The sequence below is a fragment of the Solanum dulcamara genome, chromosome 4 (genome assembly GCF_947179165.1).
Source record: "Solanum dulcamara chromosome 4, daSolDulc1.2, whole genome shotgun sequence".
NCBI lineage: Eukaryota > Viridiplantae > Streptophyta > Magnoliopsida > Solanales > Solanaceae > Solanum > Solanum dulcamara.
Window position 1 is genome coordinate 9682017 of NC_077240.1, and position 22202 is coordinate 9704218.

Genomic DNA, 22202 nt, shown 5'->3' on the forward strand with positions numbered 1-22202 from the left:
TGCGACAATTTGGCTATAGATGATTTAAGGAGAGGTAAAGGTAGGGCGAAAAATTATTAGAGATAGGTGATTAGACAATATATGGTGCAACTTCAACTTACTGAGGACATGACCTTAGATTAGAGGTTATTGAAGACATGAATTAGGTAGAATGATAGTAGGCATGGTATTTAATCTAGTAATTGCTTTCTTTTTATTTCTGTTAAAATTTGTTGTTTCTTGTACTTCGATTATATATGTAGTTTTATTATATTGTAGTTATTATTCCTTTATTTCAGAATGTTTTGTCATGCTCTTTTTAGTATTTTATCATAACTTTTTCACTTTTGTTATATCTTTTCCGAATTACTTTGATATATTTATCCTTGTGCCAATATTCTATCAAAAATAACTTTTCTACCTTCTAAAATAGAAATAAAATTTACACACACAATTTCCTCTTGACTTCACTTGTAATATTACAATAAATATGTTTTTGCTATTTAAGAAGGTGAATTATTCAGGTGGTTCCACTGTGACAATATCTTTATCATAAGGTAAAAAAGAAAACTTATCCCTATACGTATTATGATGTTTTTTGGGGGAGACTTGAATTTTTATTATGAAAGTTAAGAATTTATTTTTATTACTCATAGTAGTAATGACTAGGCATTCTCTCTGGTTAAAAGAAAAAATATCCTCTCATAAATTCCTCCCTCTCTGATACACTCTTTTGTCAATGTATCCGGAATTTCAATAATATATTCGAAATTCATAAATTTTTTAAAAAATTTATAATTTTTTTAAAAAATAGAAAAATAATATAATTAACTCTTAACACTATAAAATTTATATAAATTATAATTTAATTAATGATCTTATATGATTTATAACATATTAATTATAAATATTATATAATAATATAATACAACAACAACAACAACAACCCAGTGAAATCCCACATCGTGGGATCTGGGAAGGATAAAGTGTACGCAGACCTGACTCCTACCAATGTAGGACGGCTGTTTCCGAAAGACCCTCGGACTTAATATAATATAATATAATAATCAAAAAATAAAATAAATTATGAATAATAGTTCTCCAAATTTAACTATCGAAATAGAGAATCAAATAAAGAGTAATTGAAGAAAACATTTTTTATTTCATTCTTCAAATATAGAGAATTCGAGGTAAAGTAGAAAGAGGTCGAGATGGTATTGGAGGGGAAGAGCACCCTTCCCATTTCTCAAAACTAAAGAAAGAATTACTCTAAGTTTTAGTAGTGTACTATTAAGAGCACGATGCCCAAAGTTGGCCAAAAACACCTTGAGAAGGGACATTTTCTCTTAGATCCACTGCACTAAACACCTACCTTGAGAATTGAGTTTGCCTCAAAAACTTGGCAACCATCAATCCCAAGATTATCTTCTTCACCAAAAAACAAAAAAAGGGAAAAAAAAACTCTTTTTCCATTTCTTCTTTTAAAAATCTGGGCTGTGTAGAATTTGCTCATATAATCGATTTTAAATTTAAATAAAAAGAAAATCGCAAGTTGATAATCCATATAAAATTTATACTAATTTATGATAAATCCTTACAATACATAAATATAAAGATGAGTTGAGCTAAAATAAAATAGTTTGAGGTCATTTGGTAGTTGAATATGAAATATTTTATCCATATATTAATTTTTGTATAACTTATATGATGTTTGATAAGTCATATATAAATTAATATGACGTTTAATTGATAATTTAAAAATTCTCATAACTAATTCTTACATTTTTAATACCAGCGTAACTGTAATCATTTACCGAACTACAATGTGTGGAAATGTTAACCAAAAGAGGTTGGCATCATTTCCCACAAAGCAATGCCCCAAAAACTCCATCATTTTAATTTAGACAAGTGAAAAAGTAAAGAGACCACAAGTAAACAACATAAGCAATAGACGTGGAAAACAACAAACAGAAAAGATTCATTCTTCTCTCTCTCTGTTCTTTTAGTAATTTCATTTTTCCAGAATATGGAATTTGAAATAGGTAGTAGGTGTAAATAGTAAAAAAATGAGTAATTTCCTTTACTAATTAATAAGTAATAAATATTCTTTTCAATTCACTCCTCTTGTTGTTGGTGGTGTCACAGTGATTTGGACGTGAAAGCGCCCATCTTTTCATGTCTATTTGACATTGATAGTTGATATGTCACTTGCCTTGTTCATGTCCTCTTTGACCCTTAATTACTACTACTACTAGCACTACTCACCCCCCAACCCCCGCTCCTTTTTTTTTTTTTGTCTTTTAAGTAGTTAAATTAATTTTTTTTCTTTCATCACCATTTTGAGTTCTTGAACTTTATTTAGAGAAGAGAGAGGAAAAAAATAAAATAAAAATGGGATCTTTAGGTGATGAAGTAACAGTATCAGTATCAATACAGAAGAAGAAGGCAATGTGGTTATTTCCAAAGGTGATGGGTATTCATCCTTCTGAGAGATGGGGTCATTCTTCTTGTAACTCTAATGGATTTGTCTATGTTTTTGGGGTAAGTTTAACTCTATAGGAACTGTATTTTCCTCTTCAAGAAATGGATAACAAATTTTTGAGTTAGTTTTGTCATTCCTTCATGTTACTGTACAGTTATTTTTGGTTATTAGAAACTACTCTTTCTCAAGTTGTACTTTTGTTTTCCTATATATATTATGACTCTCTTTGTTTCTTCTTGTTTTTGTAACGTCTATATATAAATCAGTAACTATGTATGAATGCTGAGTGATGCATGCTCCTTTCTTGTTCTTCCAGGAAATTAATTAAAAGGGAAAAAAATAAAGTGAAGGAGAAATGAGTATTTTGCTTTAAGCTTTGTCTGTTTTGTACTTTTTATATTTCGTTTTCAACCTTAGAAAAAGTGAATTTGCTGATGTTCTTGACAATTCAAGGAAAATAATGGACAAATAAGCTTTTGCATCCCAGTTTAGTTTTTCATGACCAAACATGTACTAAGGTGAACCTTTCTTATATTTTGGTGGAATTTTTGTTGTAATTTTCGTAATTGAGTTTCTCAAAGAAGTGTGCCTGATCTGTTTTTGCAAAAAAAAAAAGTAACTCAAGTGAAGGTGAAACTTATGTGCAGTATATGTTAAGACCAATTTATGTGTGATATATTCTTGTTAAATATAACTCAGTTAAAAATCGTCTCTCTGTTTCAGGGATGTCGCGGGGGCTTACATTTTAGTGATGTACTTGTACTAAATCTTGAGGCAATGACTTGGAGCATTCTTGTGACAACAGGGCAAGGACCGGGGCCAAGAGATAGCCACAGTGCTGTTCTTGTTGGCCACAGGATGGTAGTATTTGGGGGTACAAATGGCTCAAGGAAGGTCAATGATATTCATGTATTGGATGTCAGGAGCCAAGAATGGACTCAACTTGAATGTCAAGGCAATCCACCTTCACCGCGGGAAAGTCACACAGCTACTCTCGTAGGTGGTGATAAATTAGTGATCTTTGGTGGTAGCGGTGAAGGCGAGGCAAACTATTTGAATGATTTACATGTTTTGGACCTCAAAACTATGAGGTGGTCATCTCCTGAAGTGAGGGGTGAAATGCCTGTTCCCAGGGATAGCCACAGTGCTGTCGCAATTGGTAATAGGCTTTATATATATGGAGGAGATTGTGGTGACCGATATCAAGGTGATGTTGATGTTCTTGATATGGATACACTAATGTGGTCAAAGGTACTAACTTCAGCCTGTTTCTTGATTCACAGTCTGGATTTAGAGGTAAAAATTGTCTAAAGATTATGTTAGATGACACTTAGTTCTCTTTCTTACCAGCTGGATGTTCTTGGACCGTCGCCTGGTGCTCGAGCCGGTCATGCCTCTGTGAGTTTTGGGTCAAAGGCAAGTAACTGATGCTGTAGTCTTTGAGTAATTAGGCTCTTTGTTTTTAGTATGTAATGCAAATGGAGTAAACCTTTATTTTAGTTAAGCAATCCTCTGGAGAAATTCTGTGTTTTATAGGTATATGTGATTGGTGGAGTTGGAGACAAGAAATACTACAATGATGTTTGGGTTCTTGATGTGAAAAATTCTTCATGGACTCAGCTTGATGTAATGGGCCAAAAACCACAGGGGCGATTTTCTCATACTGCTGCTGCACGGAACACGGATATTGTAATCTATGGAGGGTGAGTTTTTTTTTACCAGTTGTGGTTCATTCTTTCCTGTTTAATCCCACTTAATTTTATATCTTTAAGTTTTTTTTCTTCAACCTTGCAGTTGTGGCGAGGATGAGCGGCCGCTCGATGAGTTACTTATCTTACAGTTTGGAGTAGAATATCCTAATGGGACTAGCAGTTTGTGTGGTGGCAGAGCTTCTGGAAATACAAGCCATTATGATAAGAAAAGATTTCTGAGAGAGAGAGACAATAGCTCGGTATAATAGACTGAAATCTTTATTCCCTTCTCATGAATTTAAACAATTCAAGGTCATATTTCTGATTCGGATAAATTGATTTAGCAGGAAGCCATATGTAGGGGAAAGAAGGAAGATACACAAGCAATGGGATCACAAGAACTTGAGTTCGTATCAAAAGCAGCTTTTCGATTTAGTTCTGGTAGGTTATGAAATGATTTTGTCATGTTAGCAGCCAGTAGTTTCAAGAAATGAACTAAGCATGACTAACTTATAAGTCTCATGTATTTTGGAAGACACATTGCATCCCAAGAGGAGAAGAATGAGTCACAATTCACACATATTTAATCTGGAGTCAGATCAAGAAGAAGATCAGTCTCCTTCTCTATCTCAACGTTGTTCTCCTCCGTCCCAATCCGATGTAGAAATGAGTACTATTAAGCCAGTCTCTGGTTCTGGAACTGCATCAGATCGGTTTCCTTTCGCAAGGCAGCAACATTTGATCCCTAACAATTGCCAACCAAGCCCGAGGAATGTCATAACAAGGAATCCTCATGATTTGCAATTATTTCGAGAACAACCTAATCCATCAAACTCATCAGGACATGTATCTCCCATTCTTATGGATAAGCAGGAAGTGCAATGCCAATCCTTGGAGCCTGAACGATTCCACAACTTGGTACGCCACTCAAGTTAGCAAAATTTTGTTAGTCATTTACTTTTCATTGTAGCATTCCAACTTTTATGTTGAATAAGAACCTAATGTCTGTATATATGCTACTCAGATTGGAGCTGAGATCCGGGGAAAAGTCGATGGAGCATTTGACTCTGGTTATCTAATGACTGCTGTTGTTAATGGAAAGATTTTTCGAGGTGTTCTGTTTGCTCCGGTAAGTTCACATACCTACTATACGATTCAATATAACCAAATTGTCAATTAGTACCTCAAACTCAACATCAACTTGGAATTTTTTATGCAAGGCACCTGATCTAGTACCACGAGGACCCGTCCTTGGTCAGAATCCTTCACCCCCTCCGGGACATGTTGTTGTCAACTATGCAAACACACACGTGAATCAGTTAAGTCTTGGTTGTCGTAGGCAACCTCAGCAGTTGGTGAAAATGCAAGTTCCAGAACTCGGACGACAGAACATAGGGAAAGTACCAATTAGAAGATCAACATCATCAGTCATGAGATCATCACATCAACTAGAGAAAGAGAAGGATACACAGAAAAGAAGTGAACTTGAAGGAGTGGTTCTCACACTAGGAGGTCCAGGATGTGGCAATGCAAAAACTTAGAAAATTCTGCATCCTTGGTCTCATCACTGTGTTTTTGTACATCTTAATTAAGTAGATATATTGGATCCATTTTCTATGTATTCCTTTCAATCTAATCTTTTTATTAGTTTAATTAGTCTAGTACTTGTACCTCCTTTCATAAATCAAACATGTATCCTCTCTCTGTAATTTGAAGCAAAGTTTTGGCATGCATGTGAAAATGCAAAAATCATTTTAATATAGCAAGTATTAGACAATTTTTTTTTTACCTTACATTAGTTATGATCTCTCAAAATTCAAGACATAGCAACTATTGCACATTCACATAGGATGCTAGACAAGACCCAGCACCTCAAAACGGACTATATAAAAAGAACTGTGCACTAAAGTTCTCGTTATGCGCAGGGTCCGGGGAAGGTTCTAAGTCTATTGTACGCAGCCTTACCTTACATCTCCATCAAAAGCTATTTTCAAAACTTGAATCCGTGACCTCTTAATTATACAATTTTCCTTGACACAAACATTAATAATTAAATGTCAAATAACTCGAACCCTCACTTATAGATCACATGAAGACGAGCGTCTACTCAAATATTAAAGGCCAAGTGTAAGTAAAAAAGAATAGTGATTCAACGTAAAACTGTGAAGAAGTCAAAAGACCTCTCAAATCTTAACCCTACTTCTTGCATGTGGCAATAAAAACATGAAAACAAAAATATAATTTATTTTTATTATTAAAAAACTTACATAAACATTATACTATGATTGATTTTTTTTAACTCACAGACATGTCCCATCTGTAAGGCCCCCCCCTCTCTCACTAATAAAGCTCCCGTGCCCCCCGCGGGATTTTAATAAAATTTCAGTCATTCTCAGCCGTCTGATCTTTTCTTCAACGTCATCTTACCACCGCCAGATTTACTCTTTGATTTTAAGTACGTTAACTCATATGTCTTTTCAACATGACATGTACTTGACTGATTTTTTATTTTTAATTACGTCATTTTATGTACTTTTTTCCCTCTGTGACTCATTTATTTACCAAATAAAGAAAAAGAAAGAAAAGATTCCTTTACTTTATGGGCCCCTTTTGTTGTCTTATGATTGGGCCGGTTACCCATCTGTTCCCCCCACCCCGCCCCCCGGATGAGAAGGGATCTGTATCCATTGGAAGCAAACAAAGGCCCGTTGGTGCTAAAAGGGCCCACCGTATCATTTATGTGGGCCTAGCATAGATAGATGGGCCATTTTAGTTAAAGCCCAATAATTTGGTGCTTGGCCCGTAATTCGTTAATGTTTAAATATGTTCCCTGGATTCTTCATTTCTTCTCTTGTAAATATGTATGAGATTCAGAGTCTCGTGTTTGGTTCAGAATTTTATAAATGAGTTATCTACTTTTAAAATGAGTTGACGTTATATAAAAGTTTCTTATAACTTAAACTCATTTAAAATACATGCAATCTGTAAGAGCATTTTAAAATTTAGTCAAAACTTTAGATTCAACGCGTTGCTGTTGCAATGATTTCTTCTTCATGAAAGTTAGTCTTCTGTCGAAGTCTAACTTTATACACGAAGATCTGATGTTTGAAAACTCAATACTGAAATTCAGACTTTTGGATATAAAGTTAGGCTTTTTGTTTGTAAAACCCTAATAAATTTAGACATAAAGTTAACATTTGGATTTCCTTTTAAGTCTGAAGCTAGATCTTTGTGGAACCCAATTTTAGACTTGACAATCTTAGTTTTCCACTTCATGTTCGTGATTTCTAACCTTAAAATCGCCAACTTGAAATTGATTTTAAAAAAACGACTATTCTTTAAATATAGGTCTTAAAAATGACTATTGAGCATTTTATATTGGAAAATTTTAAAGAATTCACCTAAGATTACAAATAAATCATTAGACATAATATGAATTCATAAGAATTCAAAGGGAACCAATCTTGTTCCATGGCAATAATTTTATTAAAGAAAACCTTGAATATTACTTTTATTGTGTTCCATTTCTTAATTGGAGAGAAAGAGAAAAACAATGTATCTTCTGGTTTAGGGACTAAATTCTTTTAAGAATTCTAAAGTTTCTTTTCAAAAAATGTATATTTTCAATAAGTCTCAATCAGACATAAGAAAAAGGATAATAGGTGTATTAAATTAACCCCATATTAATAGATATTTACTTTTAGGTCCAAATATTTTAATATTTTATTAGAAAGTTTGAGGCTCACTCATTGAAGTGTGACCGTAGATCCGTCTTATTGCGACGACCAAGCCTAAGACACAGTCGAGTGGAGGTGGGTGGGGATCAAGAGAACGAAGGTACTCCACCCCTGTAGAGGATACAACACATTGAAATAAAAGATTGAAGTTTTCACCAGAAATTTCTGTAAAAAAAAAAAGAACGTTGTAACGAGATCGCATAAGGGGGTAAATGGCCGATACTATTGGGAAGCTCCCGAGAGGGAAAGAGAAGAAAAGAACCAATGACATAGCTTGATTAGCGAGAAAAGTCTGTAGCGATAGCGATTACTATCATAAATTCCGATATCATAAATTGGACTCCTTTAAATGACATCATATTTAAGTACCAATATATCTAGCTTTTAAGTGGTTGGTCTTGGAAAGAATTAAGAATTACTACTAATTAAATACAAATTGGATCAGGCATGTGACATGATTGGTGGTTGTTTTGTACGTGTCAGCTATTCTCCACATATTATCCAATTATGTTGCAAAAGTTTGATTCAAGATAGTTGTATTGAATACTATATAATGCACTTTAAATCTTGTCCAAAAAAATTTAAGTTAATGCACCAGGGTTGCATGGCTCTTCGAGGACTTGAATAAAAATATTGGAAATTAGATTTTAATCTTAATTTTTTTTTTTTGTGAAATTCCAATATAACTCGAAATTACTATAATATTTGTCATAATCTCTACCCTCCAAGTAAGTACACGATAATACTCCCAATATCAGTGGATATGAAGGAAACATCCGAGAAAAAGCAGATGTACGACACAAACACTTGTCCCTTTGTACTATTCCAAATTAACGTCCATCTTCTTCCATGGCAGCCGACTCTACTGAGACGAGTCAACTCTTTATTTCTCCAAAATCTCACTAACACAATCTCTCTTCCTAAATATGGAGCTCCTTAAACTCTTCTTATTATTCTCAATTGGGATCCAATTTGTCTCTTCCCATCAAGAATCCGGCAACTGGCATTGCGAACCAGACCAAGAATCCCGAATTTCTGCGGAGTTCAAACCTGGGCTCATAACCCTTGATGGACACGCGGATGATTGGGAGAATATTGAAGGGTTTGAGTTTTCTCTACTTCCTGCTCTTGACCCAGATCATGACCATGAATATAAAGCGGGAAAAATGACCGTTAAGGTAGCGTTCATTCAGGATTCTTTAATGGGTTTCTTTTCTTTTCTTGGATTCTTTAATTGATTTTGTGGGTTTCTTAATTAGGCTTTGCACGATGGGAAAGATGTCTACTTTTTGTTGCAAGTAGATGGACAATATGTATACAAGAAAGGGTGAGTAAATGCTCTCAAAATTTTTCTATCTTTTGTTAGATTTTGAAGTACATGATGTTGCTAGGCAATACTTGTGGGATTCAATTAGTAATCAATTTATTTTTAACTAATTGATTACTAGTTTTTTTATGGGAAGACCAAGAAAAACCCACAGAGTAACACATAGCCGGTGAAATCCCACAAAGTGGGATCTTGGGAAGGGTAGACTGTATGTAGGCCTTACCACTACCTCGTGGAGGTAGAGAGGCTCTTTTTCGAAAGACCCTCGGCTCAAGTGTATCAAACTAATGGAGAAAGCATAGCAGTTAAAAAAACAAAACAAAAAATAGAGTGTTGCTAACAAAGCAAAAATAAAAATAAAAATAGCTCTACTATAAAACTCGATAGCTAACGGGTAAACTCCATAATTAAAAGAAGTTGAATGATTTTAATATATCTTGTAGCATAATTGTGAACTTGTAAATCAATTAAGAAACAGATAAATGAAAATTGTCGAAGTCAAGCTAATCGGGAAATAGAGCAAAACATATTTCCCTCGGTACTGTAGTAGAAATGATATTGTATGAACAGGGTGTCTCCCTCCTCCTTTCCCTATTCATGCATCATAAAGATGTCATATGATCATCCCCTTACTTCTTCCCTTACCTCTATTACATTGTCCCTCACTGGTTGAGGGAATAGGTTGTTGTCTCCTTATACGGTTTTGGGCAATCCTCACCTCATGAGCTATATATCCTTTGTGCTGTATCTGGAAAAAATGCAGCATCTGTCATGTTTATGTCGTTTTCTACCTAAATTTGTGAAAAAACATGATTTTGGGGGTTATTCAATATGACATGTAAGGATTTGATTGCAAGAATGTGCACTATTCCCTAGTTGTGATTGGGAAAAAGAGAAGCCGGATTTGGGGGTTAGAGATGAACTTTTAAAATAATAAAAAAAGAAAAGAAAAGAAAGTCTCACTGGATTGAGCTTGAGTGCCTCGATACTTTAGAGGGGAAGATTTTCTTGGGTCTAGTATAGCTGAAATGAACTAAAACGAATGGAAAAAGACGAGAACAAGATGAGAGAGCCAAGGAAGATTACTGATGTGGTAAGCTAAATAGGGAAGTCAAGATTCTTTCTTACTTGGGTGATACTAGAAAGCACCATAAACCAAGAAGGCAAGAGAATGGTTAGGTGAGGATTAGTTCTCCATGTTTTCCTGCTGCTGTCACTCTTCCATTTTGCCCTGCCAGGCACCAGCTCCTCAGCAGTCCCTTGAGAGTGCTTGACATTCGCCCAAATAAAGTAAAGTAGCATTCAAGTGGTATTAGTTAATAGACATCAAGGAGCATTATTCTCAGTAATATTTGTACCATGTAACAAAATCAGATTTCCTGAAAACTGTGTGCCAAAGTGGAAGGTTGTAAGATGAGGTGATGTGTGGAAAATGGGCTTGATTTACTTCTAAAAACGATTTAACTAATATTAACTTACAGAGCCTACAAATCTAGGTCTACCATACTACCTTTCGAGGGTGGGGTGGGGGGAACATTATGACTACTCTAACATTGTCGAAGAGCCTTACATTGCGGTCAGCCAACAATTACTGCAAGCATGTGCCCTCGCAAATCATTTCTATCTGCTTTGGTGTACTTTTATTACATAATCCTTGTCTCAAATGATGTTATGTACATTGCTATATAGAGTTGAAGGACTGTAGAATAAAGACTATTTGTATATTTTGTACAAAAAGGAAAAGTGTTGCATGGCCTTTTTCTTCTTTTGGAATAAAGACTCATGCATTTTCTCGATAAGTCATTCTGTGCTCATGCCTAATCATGCTGAAGTCATTACTCATGGCTACCATCTTCTGTAACTGTTGTTATAAATATGATGGTGACTTATTTGATCTTTTGATTTGTCACAAGTGCAAGAGATGGTTTTACTATCAGAACTCTCACTTACTGGATTACTTCATTATCCACAAAAAGAACCACTGGAAAATTGAGTAATTCTTTTAATAATTCTTTTTCAATTGATAATATAATCAATCAATTTAATCTTTACTCCAGATGTGCCAAACTTCTTTTAACAATTCTCTTTTTTTAATATGAAAGAAAATAATGTTTCTTATAAATAGTACTCACGTAAAAAAAGAACCACTGGAAAATTGAAGTCTGAGGGCATGTTGGGATTTTTCTATTTTTACCACCAACATTAATGGTTTTCATTGATGTTAGGAAGTTAAATCGCTGTGTCTTTCTTTTCAGTCCTTAAAGTATTTTTTATGTTATGTTGCTCCCTTTTTAGGACCTTTTCAGAAACTTTTGGGGCATCAAAAAGATCTTTTACTCTGAATCTTGTAGCCCTTTCTCTTTTTAGGAATTTTATAGTTATAAATATAAAATTAATGCCAAACTTCTTCCCTATTTAACACGGATCATTCAACTTGCCCAACCACCTGTTCCAATCTTACTTGACTTGGGTGTGGGTGTCAGTATGGTATGCATACGGGATTTGGTTAGTTCACCTGGGATGTATGGACTACAAATATGTCCGAGAACAATAGTATGACTAGGTTTTCAGTTTCAAATTTGAGGTTTGTACACACACCAAACATATTATACATCTATTAACCGTATTTTGACACCTGTGCCCGTACTACTCACCATATTCCTGAATCATGAGATCTATGGGACGATGTTACCTACTTATCTAAAAGAAAAGTGATGATGAATCCAACTGCTAAATCCGTACGTAGACCTCTTCTAAGTCTCGTAAACTCAAATACTTGAATCTTCTCTTCACTTTTTGGCGGTTCTTTTTAGTTCATGCTCCTATAATTAGTGGCACATTAAATATGTACAATACGTCATTCTAAGTATGTAACTATAGGCAGTTACATAATCAGTTTAAGCTTGACTTCTTCTTTCCTTGCTCAAGTCATCCTAATTATGATGTTAAATGAACCTTCCTTACACCTTTTAACAATCATTTTAAAAATACTTTCAGCCAACTCAAATATTGCAGAACCTTCATGAGTACGTTCTTTCCGTATCTTTCGTCAAACCTGGTCATTCACGTCTTAAAACTATGTGTATGCGGTATATATTTTTTGATTCTTAAGGGGGAAGGTTTTGTTTTTTATTGAATATCTTTCTTCTTTGTGGGATGAAGTGCATGTAGTTTGGCCAAGGTAATTGAAACTTGTAAAACTCCTTAAAGAAGTCTGCATTGTATCTACATAGAAATAATGGATATTCTATCTTATTTTGATGCTTAAATACATTACTGAATCTGTACAACATACAATAGAAGTTCTGAAATGTAATGCATGGAAAATACATCTTATCTATCGTCCTACATAAGTTATTCGACCATCTGCATTGTATCTATATAGAAATAATGGATATTCTATGCAGGTTTGATGCTTAAATACGTTTCTGAATGTGTACAACATACAATAGAAGTTCTGAAATGTAATGCATGGAAAATACATGTTATCGTCCTACATAAGTTATTTGACCAAAAGGCATGCACCTTTAATTTCTTCCTCTCTATTAAACTGAGGTCTCAGATATGCACATCCTGAGGATTGAAACTGCTCTGACTTGTTTTGTACTTCTATCGCAAGTTTCACTGTGTTACATGATTGGGTAATTGCCTATATTCTGTGATTGTTAACTCTCTATGTTTTATGTCCGAGTTACTTCATTTTTTTTTATATGGTACTTGTACAACGGATGTAACATGTTATCAACTTAATTGTGGTATATTGTTTATTTCATGCCACCATACTTAGGATTACTTTTTAATGATGCAGAAATGACAAGAATTGTCCATCTGTAGCGCTGATGTTTCAAGTTGGTGAGAGTGCCACATATCATAGTGTAAGTTGTGCTCATTCATTTACGGGTTATGCTAACTGCAGTAAATGTCTATCCAGAAAAGGAAAATACAGCTTTCTTGTATTTCTGTTTGGTATATTCTATTGCCTAAAATGTGGATTAAATTTGTTGGAATAGATGGGTGGGTGTAAGCAAACACCTGATGCATGCAACAAAAAAAGTTGTCGTGGGCACGAAGTTGATATCATGCACTTCTCGATAGGAAATGCTATCCCTGGCAGATTGTATGGTGGAAACCCAGTCGACAACAGAGATGGTAATGGGGGAGACAGGTAAATTTGGATACACTATTATCTTGTTTCATAAACACTTGCAAAATTCTCCAACTTATCTTTAGTGTGTTCACATGGTCAACAGATTTGGTCATCTAGTCGATTTATATGCTTGGAGCCCACACTGTCTGAATCTGGATGGGGTTAGTTCTACAGGTAAGAATGTCATTGGATTTGTTGGCACTCAAACTCTGGAACGTGTACTAGAGTATTATACTCATCCCCTATCAATTAATACTTGGATCTTGATTGTCCTTAGTAAATGGGGATAGAAGCAAGCGGAAAAAAGGAATAGAAAGAAAGTTAAAATCAATTTAACTGATGCAAGTACTGAGGTTACAAAATTTACAGCTGACCTTAATTCTTGTGGTTCATTTTTGCGGGTCTATAACAGTAACCATTTAGGTTGCTACTTGGCTGTTGTTTTTCTTTTCTCTTTTATGTTACTGACAATTACCGTACACCTAAACTTGGTGTCTATTTTGTGAGGTGCAACTAAAAGAGAAATTACATTTTGATGGATTAAATACAACAACAACAACAACAACAACCCAGTGAAATCCCACAACATGGGGTCTGGAGAGGGTAGAATGTACGCAGACCTTACTCCTACCAAGGTAGGACGGCTGTTTCCTGGAGACCCTCGGCTCAGTAAAAGCATAAATGCATAAAAAAATGTTAGATAAGAATAGAAAATTAAAAGCTTTATGAAAAAAACTTACAAACAAATAACGAATAAATGACAAATAAATACAAATAAATAAAGACTAATAACAAATAACGATTAAATAAATAATGAAAGCGTCACAGGTAAAATTGAGTAATCAAAGCATAGAAAGTAATAAATAATAACAGAAATAACAGAAATAACAGAAATCAGAAGTCAAAGCGCAAGAGATCGTAATGCACTACTACACCTATGAATAGAGAAGAATAACGAGACTATGAACTAGCCTTCTATCCTAATGTGGGTCCTCCACACCCTCCTATCTAAGGTCATGTCCTCCGTAAGCTGTAACTGCGTCATGTCCTGTCTAATCACCTCTCCCCAATACTTCTTCGGCCTACCCCTACCTCTTCTGTAACCATCCATGGCCAGCCTCTCACACCTCCGCACTGGGGCATCTGTGTCTCTCCTCTTCACATGTCCATACCATCTCAGTCGTATTTCCCGCATCTTGTCTTCCACCGAGGCCACTCCTACCTTGTCCCGAATAGCCTCATTTCTAATCCTGTCGCTCCTGGTGTGCCCACACATCCATCTCAGCATTCTCATCTCAGCAACTTTCATCTTTTGAATGTGAGAAGTCTTAACTGGCCAACACTCCGCCCCATACAGCATAGCCGGTCTAACCACCACTTTGTAGAACTTGCCCTTAAGTTTTGGTGGCACATTCTTGTCACATAGCACTCCGGAAGCGAGCCTCCATTTCATCCACCCTACCCCAATACGATGTGTGACATCATCGTCAATCTCCCCGCTGCCTTGCATGATAGACCCAAGATACTTGCAACTACTTCTCTTTTGGATGACCTGAGCACCAAGCCTAACTTCAACATCAACCTCTTGAGGTGTCTCACTGAACTTGCACTCTAAGTACTCTGTCTTTGTCCTACTCAACTTAAACCCTTTAGACTCCAAGGTATGTCTCCAATCCTCCAGCTTAGCGTTAACTCCGTGGCGAGTCTCATCGATCAGGACTATGTCATCCGCGAAGAGCATACACCATGGCACCGCACCTTGAATTTGTCGCGTCAATCCATCTATCACCAAGGCAAATAAAAAAGGACTAAGAGCTGATCCTTGATGCAACCCCATCACCACTGGGAAGTGTTCTGAGTCCCCTCCTACTGTCCTTACCCTGGTTTTGGCTCCCTCGTACATGTCCTTGATCACCCTAATGTATGCCATAGGTACACCTTTAGCCTTCAAACATGTCCATAGTATTTCTCTTGGGACTTTATCATAAGCCTTTTCTAGGTCGATGAATACCATATGCAAGTCCCTCTTCCTCTCCCTATGCTGCTCCACCAGTCTCCTCATAAGATGGATGGCTTCTGTAGTTGAGCGTCCCGGCATAAATCCAAACTGGTTCTCTGAAATAGACACGTCTCTCCTCACCCTCATCTCTACCACTCTTTCCCACAGTTTCATAGTATGACTTAGTAGCTTAATACCTCTATAGTTGTTGCAACTCTGGATATCCCCTTTATTTTTGTATAGAGGGATCATTATGCTCGACCTCCATTCTTCGGGCATCGTTGCCGTTTTAAAGATGACATTAAATAACCTAGTCAACCACTCCAAACCTACCGAACTCGTGCTCTTCCAAAATTCCCCAGGAATCTCGTCAGGTCCGATTGCTCTTCCCCAGCGCATCCTACGAACGACACTCTTAACCTCCTCGACCTTAATACTCCTACAATACCCAAAATCGCAACGCCTCTCTGTATGTTCTAAATCTCCCAACACAAAGTCTCTGTCCCCTTCCTCATTCAAGAGTTTATGGAAATAGGACTGCCATCTCTGTTTAATGAGGGTCTCGTCTACCAATACTTTTCCATGCTCGTCCTTAATGCACTTCACTAGGTCCACATCGCGTGCCCTTCTCTCCCGCGCCCTGGCTAGCCTGAACAATTTTCTATCCCCACCTTTCTCTTCTAGTTCAGCATAAAGGCGTTCAAAAGCTGTTGTTTTTGCCGTCGAAACCGCCGACTTCGCCTCCTTTCTCGCTATTTTATAAAGTTCCCTATTCGTCCACTTCTCCACCTCATCTGTGCTTTCTATCAACTTTGCGTACGCCATCTTCTTTGCTTCCACCTTTTCTTGCACTTCTCCATTCCACCACCAGTCTCCTCGATGCCGACTACGACTACCAGTCGAGACTCCCAACACTTCCCTTGCCACAGTCCTAATACAACTAGCCGTCCTATCCCACATACTGGTCGCATCCCCATTACTATCCCAGGCCCCCATAGCCTTCAACTTCTCTCCCATCTCCAGGGCATTTGCAGTGGTCAAACTCCTCCATCTGATCCTAGATCGATCATCCCCGACCCTCTTATTCCTCATCATCTTGATCCCTAAATCCATCACCAAAAGCTTATGTCGGGTTGTAAGGTTGTCTATCGGAATGACCTTACAGTCTTTGCACAGACCTCTATCGACCTTCCTCAGGAGTAAAAAGTCTATCTGAGTCTTAGCCACCGAACTATGGAATGTTACCAAGTGGTCTTCCTTCTTTGGGAAACTCGAATTGGCTATGACCAACCCAAAAGCTCTTGCGAATTCCAAAAGTGAAAGGCCTCCTACATTTCTGACCCCGTAGCCAAAGCCTCCATGCACATCATCATACCCTCCTGAAATAGACCCGATGTGCCCATTGAAATCCCCTCCCACGAAAAGCTTCTCAGTAGGTGGTATACCTCCCACTAACTCATCCAAATCCTCCCAAAAACGCCTCTTATCCTCCTCCCTTAAGCCCGCTTGTGGCGCATAAGCACTAATAATGTTGAATGTGCTCCCTTCAACGACCATCTTAATCGACATCATTCTATCGTTAACTCTCCTAACCTCCACTACCTGATCCCTTAGATCATTGTCTACTAAAATGCCTACCCCATTCCTATATTTTGATCTACCTGAAAACCAAAGCTTATACCCGTCTACCTCCCTAGCTTTAGAACCTACCCATTTGGTCTCTTGGACACAAGCTATATTAATCTTTCTCTTCTTTAGAATTTTAACTAGCTCTATGGATTTGCCCGTTAACGTTCCAATATTCCAAGAACCAACTCTCAGTCTAGACGCTCCTTTAACCCACTTACCCCTCCTTACCCTCGTCCCCGACCCCGTCCCTGAATGAGAACATGACCTTAATCTACCATCACTATCTAAAGCCACGAAAATATGTAGGAATTAATAAATTATTCAAAAATCTAAAGTTAGCTAAATGCAACGATAAGTGTATGAACAAAAATATAGATAAACCGGAGGTACCAACTCCAGTTGAAAAGAACCTGATTCACGCCGGAAACACTGTTCACACCGGAAACACTGTTCACGCCGGAAACACTGTTCACACCGGAAACACTGTTCACGCCGGAAATACTGTTCACGCCGGAAAATGGAAAACCGCGAGACGACGCCGGAAATCAATAGATCTAGGCCAAATCTAAACAGATCTGGAGAAATTCGTTGAAAAACAAGCAAAAGGAAAGAAAAGAAAAAGAAAGAAGAAGAAGAAGAAGAAGAAGTTGTGCCAAATACTATGCAGCCTGTGAGAGAGAACTAAAGCAAAGAAAAGCTGAGAGATAAATTTGATGACAATACTGCCAATTAGTATCAATGGTTAAAAATGGCTAGAGGAGGAAAAAAGTGTAATTCCTTTGACTAGAGAGAAGATCTTTTGAATAATGACAAATGATAGAAGTGGTGGTGCAATCAAAGAACACAGGAATCCAATCTATGACAAAATCAAGACAAATATCAAAGTGAAAAGAGGACCTTGATGGATTAAATATATAGCATATAATTTGAACGAAAGATAAAAATATCAGATTGTATTTCTAAATCTGGTTGCTACCCCGGCGGAAATGTAGTATCACAGTCTTGTTGTTACCATGGTGGAAATGTAATATCAGATGGATGATCTAATAGACATCATTAGGTCTGAGCATGGTTGAAGGAAGAGAAAACCTTGAATTCATCCCAGTCCCTGCTTGTTGACTCAGAAGTGGTCTCTTAAGAGAGAGAACTTTAACGTGCACACATTTGGCATCAGTGTCTTCTTCGACGATGATATGCTTGGACTTCATTCTTGTGATTTTGGCGATCTTGTTTCTGCTAAATTCTATTAACAGGACACAACATTCTTGACTTGAGTCTGTTAGTACTTACCCTTATTTTTTTGTTCTTAGGAAATGATACTTCTGCCCAAAATGACTGGAGGGGTGCATGGTGGCATAGCAGTTTCAGTACCCATTCAGGTAACATCTTCACCCTTGTCAAATCAGCTTGGGTTTCTTCGATGCTCCTTCTTGATGATGCTGTGAAGTTGTTTCTTCTTCTGGCCTCTTCATTTCTCAAATGAACTTGTATTGACAGGTTATTCTGAGGAAGACAGTCCTTATTCAACAAAGGGTCAGAAGGGAACATTCTATTTTGAATTTTCTAGGGCCCTGAGAACCATGGATCGTCTTCAGCAGGTAGTCTATCATCCTGATGTCTTTCGTCTCTTTGAGGCTTATGTTATCGATTGTCTTGATGCAATTTGGTCATGCATTAGAAACCTCGGCATTTAATATAAACACCAAAAAGGTCCCACATGTGTATGTAAATATCGTCAATGAGACGCAAAAGGACACATTGTCAATAGTCACTTATTAAAACATCCGTTGGCATGCTGCTTCATGCTTACCCCCCTTTATTAGCACCTGGAAAAGGAAATAGTATATATGTTTAAAAGGGCTGCATTAATTAAGTTTGCTATCGGGGTGTAGGATGTGCAATTCACTATTGGTCAGGCAAGCAAGTTTTCCGCTGCATTTTGGTATCCGGAGGATGGAAATCCATGGCAAGGATCAGGACATTACACGATTAGTTGTGACTGGGTACCTCTAGATGTTCCTCCTGGTTCATCTGCAGGCATCAAAGTGGTATCGCGAAGCTCTTGGGATGCTGCCAATGGTTTTGCTTTTCTGTTATCTATTGTTTCATTTGGTGTATCCTTTTTTGTTGCTTATTGGGTTCATAAGAAAAATGCCATCTCTTTTCAACCCATTGATCTTTAGATTCTTTATTTGAGTGCTTCTTCCCCCATATATTCCTTTCTTCTTCTTCTTCTTATAATAAACATCTTTAGTCTTGTCTTTACCTTTTTATATTTTTATATAGAAGGATGGCCATGGAATATTCTTTTGTAATAAGTGCATGTCGACAAATTAGTGAATTTACTTTGGCAAGTTGGCATACTGAAAAAAATCTAATTCCTGGTTTACCTGATGTTGGCCGTTTATATTATGTGATCCAAACTTTAATTGGCGACTCAATTCTCCTACATCAATAAGTTGTGGGAGAGATGATCTCCTTGTATAATTTTAGACGACTTCATGAGCTATATTTTTTTTTGGATAATTACAGTAAATGATTATTTGGTCATTTTAATTACTAAAAAATGTATTTGATGTATATTCGGTGTATATTTATGTATATGCAGATGTATAGAGTATATCATAATATATATTTAGTGTATAATTTATGTATTAGTAATCTATATTGTATAGTCAGTGTATACTTTTTATGACTTTGGGTAAGCTATATTGTATAGTCATTGTATACTTCTTGTGATTTTGGCTAATTTTAGTGCACACGAATTGTGCATTAACCTTATATCAATTCATAATAAGTAAAAAAAAAATTACAAGTTAAAATTTTAATGATTTTAAAATCTTAAATATTAGTAGGATTTAGCCCTAGGTCGCCCTTTTTGTCTCCAAGAACGAGGTTTGAAAAAAAAAACATTTTTGAGACTTTTTCCATTTTTACTAGTGACTAGCCTGCCACGGCGGGATGCATGAAGACAGAAAGTCTGGATTTGAGTCCAAGCTTTCATTTTGCTACACACCATCAAATCATAAAGGGCAGTCCGGTGCACTAAAGCTCCCGCTATGCGCGGGGTTCGGGGAAGGGCCTGACCACAAGGGTCTATTGTACGCAGCCTTGCCTTGCATTTCTGCCAGAGGCTGTTTCCAAGGCTTGAACCCGTGACCTCCTGGTCACATGGCAGCAACTTTACCAGTTACTCCAAGGCTCCCCTTCACACACCATCAAATCATGACGTTCTAAATTAAATCTTTCACACCAAAATCAATTACGGGAGTTCTACTCTCTCGAATTCGATTCCGTAAAGTTGTACATGCTCTTTATCGTCTTGAGTATCAACTCAAATGATCAAACTAAAAATGAAATCCCCCATCCATTACCAGATTACCTTAGACCTCATCTGACTCAGATTTCGTCCAAGTCTGGCCTATGCTCAAAATTTTCAAGTGACTACTCAGAAGTTTTCTAACCCAATTTCTTCCCCATTGATTTATCCATAACGACAGAAACAGATTATTACAAATATATAGTAATTGATTGTTGGATAAAATCGTGTTTAACATTTAAACATCTTCCTAGCATGAATATTTTGGAATACTAATAACAACTAAGTGCCCTATATGTTGTTAAAGTTGTATGAGATAAACAGATAATTAATAATTTTTCTAATTTGTAAGATCTTGAAATCTATTAAATTATGATTATTAAATTTTTTCTTTTTTGAACTATGTATATAATAAATCCTACTAATATTTAAGATTTTAAAATCATTAAAATTTTACCTTGTATAATTTTTTTTACTTATTATGAATTTGATATAAGGTTAATGCACAACGCGTGTACACTAAAATTAGTATACATAATAAATAACCACTCTTCTCCAAGTTAAGGCCTAGACCTTAGGACAATTTGTATGTATGTTCTTCAAGAAGTAAAAATTCTATTTAAAAAATGTCTATAATTAACTTCCTACCGTTAATTTTCTGATTTTCGTCAACATTATTTAATAAATGAAATTAAAAATAATATAATTTCTCGTCTTCTCGGCATTAACCCTTATCCCCATAATCTAATTTCATCAAGATTATATAGATAAATATTTAATATCGGGAAGCAATAAATCAACTTTGATAGTGTACTCACTATTTCAAAGAATTTTTAGTCATATCATGTTATTCAAATGAAGTAAAACAATAAGAAAAAAAATTAGAAAAAGATTTATATTAAAAACCATAAACATTCTTATTTTAAAGGGTTATGAGCCAAAACTCTTGACCCTAAAAACCAATGTTGATAAATGTAACTCAACTTTTAACTAAAATTGATAGAAGCTAAGTGTCATTTCTGAATAATCTCCTTCTTCCCTCATTGGTTCATCATTATGATTAATCAAAACTAGACTATCAGTGAAGTTGATAAAATTCAAATTACACCTCGTCTTGTATGTTTAAATCAAGCAGTTGATTACTGTTGATATTATAGCAAAATATATTTCCAGATTTATCTCTCATAATAATTTTTTCATTTCTTGTATAAATTAAAGGCTTACGAATCGACATTCCTGATGTAATAATAGCCTTACAAGTCCAAGAATTCTTCTCACCATACTCTTCCATCATCCAAATGTGACAAAATGTAAAAATCCGAAGCCAACACTCAATTGGACAAAATGTAAAAATTCCAAGTTTACCTTCAAAATCACTAAAACATCTGGATAGACTAACTCTCCCTTCAATGTGAAATATTGGCCATTCGATTTCCTGAAATGTCTCATCTCCCATGTGAAATGACAAAATAATCATTTTATTGCCCTTAATAGCCTTCTAGTGCAAACATTCATTAACAAAAAGTATGTCATTTCTTTTGTAGGAAAAATTAGAACTCAAATTAAGTGGTTTCCAAACCTTGGTATTTAAGGAAAATACCTCAGCACTACACTTAAAGTCATATTCACGAGGAGGTATAATTGGCTCTTCATAATCATCTTCATTTAACCAATAATGGCCAATAAATCCAATTCGAACAACTTTAAAATCATTGCTTCTTTCATGATAACCATATCCAAGACTCACTTGTATATTTTGAAGATCAGATTCATTACTATAAATACTTGAAGGGGGGAGGATCATGTTCTATTTTATAGATGGATTAGTTAAAAATAGGGTATGGACAAAACGGCTAGTACTATTAGTGAGACAAATCATACCATTGATTGAA

General features: G+C 36.0%; 2 protein-coding genes across 3 annotated transcripts; both read left to right on the forward strand.

Moving 5' to 3' along the window:
• The first annotated feature begins 2280 nt into the window (after positions 1-2280).
• Positions 2281-5929, forward strand: LOC129886079 (tip elongation aberrant protein 1-like). 2 transcript variants are annotated; one of them, XM_055960607.1, is made up of 9 exons: positions 2281-2520; positions 3185-3712; positions 3812-3877; positions 3998-4164; positions 4256-4412; positions 4497-4593; positions 4688-5070; positions 5177-5281; positions 5373-5929. In XM_055960607.1, the coding sequence occupies exons 1-9, from the start codon at positions 2371-2373 to the stop codon at positions 5691-5693; spliced, it is 1974 nt and encodes a 657-aa protein (XP_055816582.1). In that variant the 5' UTR covers positions 2281-2370; the 3' UTR covers positions 5694-5929. The 2 variants fall into 2 exon arrangements, with proteins under 2 accessions (XP_055816582.1, XP_055816583.1); XM_055960608.1 differs by having other exon boundaries at positions 2283-2520; positions 4500-4593.
• Positions 5930-8652: 2723 nt separating this feature from the next.
• LOC129886080 (uncharacterized) lies at positions 8653-19385 on the forward strand. The gene is made up of 8 exons (XM_055960609.1): positions 8653-9067; positions 9149-9216; positions 13025-13091; positions 13227-13381; positions 13467-13537; positions 18302-18370; positions 18489-18589; positions 18884-19385. Exons 1-8 carry the CDS (start codon positions 8816-8818, stop codon positions 19172-19174), a joined length of 1074 nt encoding a protein of 357 aa, XP_055816584.1. The 5' UTR covers positions 8653-8815; the 3' UTR covers positions 19175-19385.
• The last annotated feature ends 2817 nt before the right edge of the window (positions 19386-22202 follow it).

Excerpts from the sequence above, each read along its gene's own strand:
- LOC129886079 (XM_055960607.1), top strand. The coding sequence starts at position 2,371 with ATGGGATCTTTAGGTGATGAAGTAACAGTATCAGTATCAATACAGAAG. Across the intron at positions 3,713-3,811 it reads ATACACTAATGTGGTCAAAG|CTGGATGTTCTTGGACCGTC; the intron begins GTACTAACTTCA and ends CTTTCTTACCAG. Across the intron at positions 5,071-5,176 it reads CTGAACGATTCCACAACTTG|ATTGGAGCTGAGATCCGGGG; the intron begins GTACGCCACTCA and ends TATGCTACTCAG.
- LOC129886080 (XM_055960609.1), top strand. The coding sequence starts at position 8,816 with ATGGAGCTCCTTAAACTCTTCTTATTATTCTCAATTGGGATCCAATTT. Across the intron at positions 18,371-18,488 it reads CAGTTTCAGTACCCATTCAG|GTTATTCTGAGGAAGACAGT; the intron begins GTAACATCTTCA and ends TTGTATTGACAG. Across the intron at positions 18,590-18,883 it reads CCATGGATCGTCTTCAGCAG|GATGTGCAATTCACTATTGG; the intron begins GTAGTCTATCAT and ends ATCGGGGTGTAG.